Source organism: Malurus melanocephalus, unplaced genomic scaffold, assembly GCF_030028575.1.
Source record: "Malurus melanocephalus ecotype Western Australia unplaced genomic scaffold, MMel_1.1 scaffold_1053, whole genome shotgun sequence".
Lineage (NCBI taxonomy): Eukaryota > Metazoa > Chordata > Aves > Passeriformes > Maluridae > Malurus > Malurus melanocephalus.
Genome location: NW_026624285.1, coordinates 1 through 2,635, shown reverse-complemented (window position 1 = coordinate 2,635; position 2,635 = coordinate 1). Strand labels below are relative to the sequence as shown.

The 2,635-nt window shown below is 55.1% G+C and overlaps 1 protein-coding gene across 1 annotated transcript in view; it reads left to right on the top strand.

The window, feature by feature from the left end:
* ALDH4A1 (aldehyde dehydrogenase 4 family member A1) overlaps positions 1 to 2,625 on the top strand; it is a gene marked incomplete at its 3' end in the record, with an annotated part of 8,956 nt that extends 6,331 nt beyond the window's left edge. The window contains exons 8-9 of the mRNA XM_057386791.1: positions 1,065 to 1,252; positions 2,520 to 2,625. Coding sequence (XP_057242774.1) covers positions 1,065 to 1,252; positions 2,520 to 2,625 — 294 coding nt within the window. The remainder of the gene's footprint in view (positions 1 to 1,064; positions 1,253 to 2,519) is intronic.
* Between the last annotated feature and the right edge of the window lie 10 nt (positions 2,626 to 2,635).

Below are 2,635 nucleotides of genomic sequence, written 5' to 3'. Positions count from 1 at the left end.
CCCAGATGGTTTTCCTGGGAATTCTGCCATTCCCTGTGGTGCCACCACCCTGGGACATTTTTCCCAAGGATTCTTCCATTCTGTGTGGTGCCACCGCTCCAGAGGGGTTTCCCAGGAATTTCACCATTCCCTGTGGTGCCACTGCTCCAGGACAGGTTTCCAAAAAATTCCATCATCCCCATGGTGCCATTGCTTTGGGACATTTCCCAGGAATTCCGCTGTTCCCCAGGATGTCACCATTCCAGGGGGGGTTTCCTGGGAATTCCACCATTCCCCAGGACAGATTTCCAGTGAATTCCACCATTCCCCACAGTGCCACCACTCAGGGATGGTTTTCCCAGGAATTCCACCATTCTCCAGCGAGTTTTTCCTGGGAATTCTGCCATCTCTGCTATGCCACCACTTTGGGACATTTTTCCAGGGAATTTCACCATTCCCCACTGTGCTGCCACGCTGGGATGGTTTTCTAGGGAATTCCGCCATTCCCCAGGATGGTTTTCCCAGGAATTCTGCCATTCCCCTGAGATGGTTTTCCTGGGAATTCCGCCATTCCCTGCAGTGACACTGCCCCAGGACATTTCCCATGAATTCCGCCATTCCCGTTTTGTGACCAGCCCAGGATGGTTTTCCAGGGAATTCTGCCATTTCCCAGGATGGTTTTACTGGGAATTCCACCACTCCCCAGGATGATTTTCCAAGGAATTCTGCCATTCCTCTGAGATGGTTTTCTCAGGAATTCTGCTGTTCCCCAGGATGGTTTTCCCAGGAATTCCACCATTCCCCAAGATAGTTTTCCCAGGAATTCTGCCATTCCTCTGAGATGGTTTTCCCGTGAATTCCACCATTCCCCAGGACAGTTTTCCCAGGAATTCCGCCATTCCCCAGGATGGTTTTCCCGTGAATTCTGCCATTCCCCAGGACAGTTTTCCCAGGAATTCCGCCATTCCTCAGGATGTTTTTCCTGTGAATTCTGCCATTCCCCCAGGATGTTTTTCCTGTGAATTCTGCCATTCCCCAGGATGTTTTTCCCGTGAATTCCACCATTTCCTGCCGTGTCTCTGCAGGGGAATGTGGTGCTCTGGAAGCCCAGCGACACAGCGCTGCTCTCCAGCTACGCTGTCTACAGGATCCTGCTGGAGGCGGGGCTGCCCCCCAACGTGGTGCAGTTCGTGCCCTCGGATGGCCCCGAGTTCGGTGACGCCGTCACCAGCTCCGAGCACTTCTGTGGCCTCAACTTCACCGGCAGCGTGCCGTAAATCGGGGCTGGGGGGGCCTGGAGTGCCAGGCCAGCTTTGGGAGGGGTCATCTTGGGATGGGTCACCTTGGGAAGGGTCACTTCGGGAAAGGTCACCTTGGGAAGGGTCACCCTGGCAGCCTTGGGAAGGGTCACCTTGGGAAGGGTCACCTTGGGAAAGGTCACCTCAGGCAGGGTCAGCCTGGCAGCTTTGGGATGGGTCACTTTAGGAAGGGTCATCTTGGGACAGGTCACCTTGGGAAAGGTCACCTCATAAAGGGTCACCTTGGCATGTGCTGGCCTCGAAGGGTCAGACTTGGGAAGGGTCACCTCAGGAAAGGTCACCTGGGGAAAGGTCACCTTGGGAAGGGTCACCTCAGGAAAGGGTTACCTTGGGAAGGTCACCTTGGGAAGGGTCACCTTGGGAACAGTCACCTCAGGAAGGGTCACGTGGGAAGGGTCAGCCTGGCAGCCTTGGGATGGGTCACCTTAGGAAGGGTCATCTCAGGACAGGTCACCTTGGGAAGGGCTCTGCAGCCAGCAGGGCGTGGTTGCGTGGTTCTATCAAAACAGGGGTTTAAAATGGGGACAGAAAGTACCTGGGTTGGATTTTCTTACTGTGGGGCTGAACTTGAGGCACAGGAACCCCGCCAGAGCGGGGGTGACACTTTCAGTGTGCTCTGGGGACAGGCAGTGGCACTTGCAGGGTGCTCTGAGGGTGCTGCTCTGGGTGGGTTTTCCCCCAGGTGGGTTTTCCCCAGGTGCATTTTCTCCAGGTTTATTTTCCCCTCAGATTTATATTCCCCGCAGGTGAATTTCCCCCCGGTGTGTTTGTTTTTCTTTTTTAGCATTAGGGTTAGGGTTAGGGTTAGGGTTGGGGTTTGGTTTAGGGTTAGGGTTGGGTTTAGGGTTAAGTTTAGGGTTAGGGTTATTGTTGGGGTTAGGGTTTGGTTTAGGGTTAGGGTGGGGTTTGGGTTAGTGTTAGGGTTTGGGTTATGATTTAGGTTAGTGTTAGGGTAGCCCAGCCCGGGACTTTTCAAGGCAACGCCTGTAATGAACAGGGCAAAGTGGCAGATCAGAAATTCCTGGCTGCTCCCCCCTGCCCTTCCCTTCCTGGGACAGTTCGTTTTTATCCCCCAAAATTGCTGCCTGCAGCCTTTGCTCTGACCCTGTGCTCCCGTTCCGGGCTGGCCATCGCTGTTTTTGGGGTTTTCCCATCCCCCAGTGTCCCTTTCCCAGCGGGCAGGGWCAGCAGGGCCCTGAGCAGCTCTCTCTCCCCTCGCAGCACGTTCAAGCGGCTCTGGAAGCAGGTGTCGGATAACCTGGATCGCTACCGCAACTTCCCACGCCTGGCTGGAGGTGCGAGCCCGTCCTGGGGGAATGGAGGGGGAGGGATCAGGA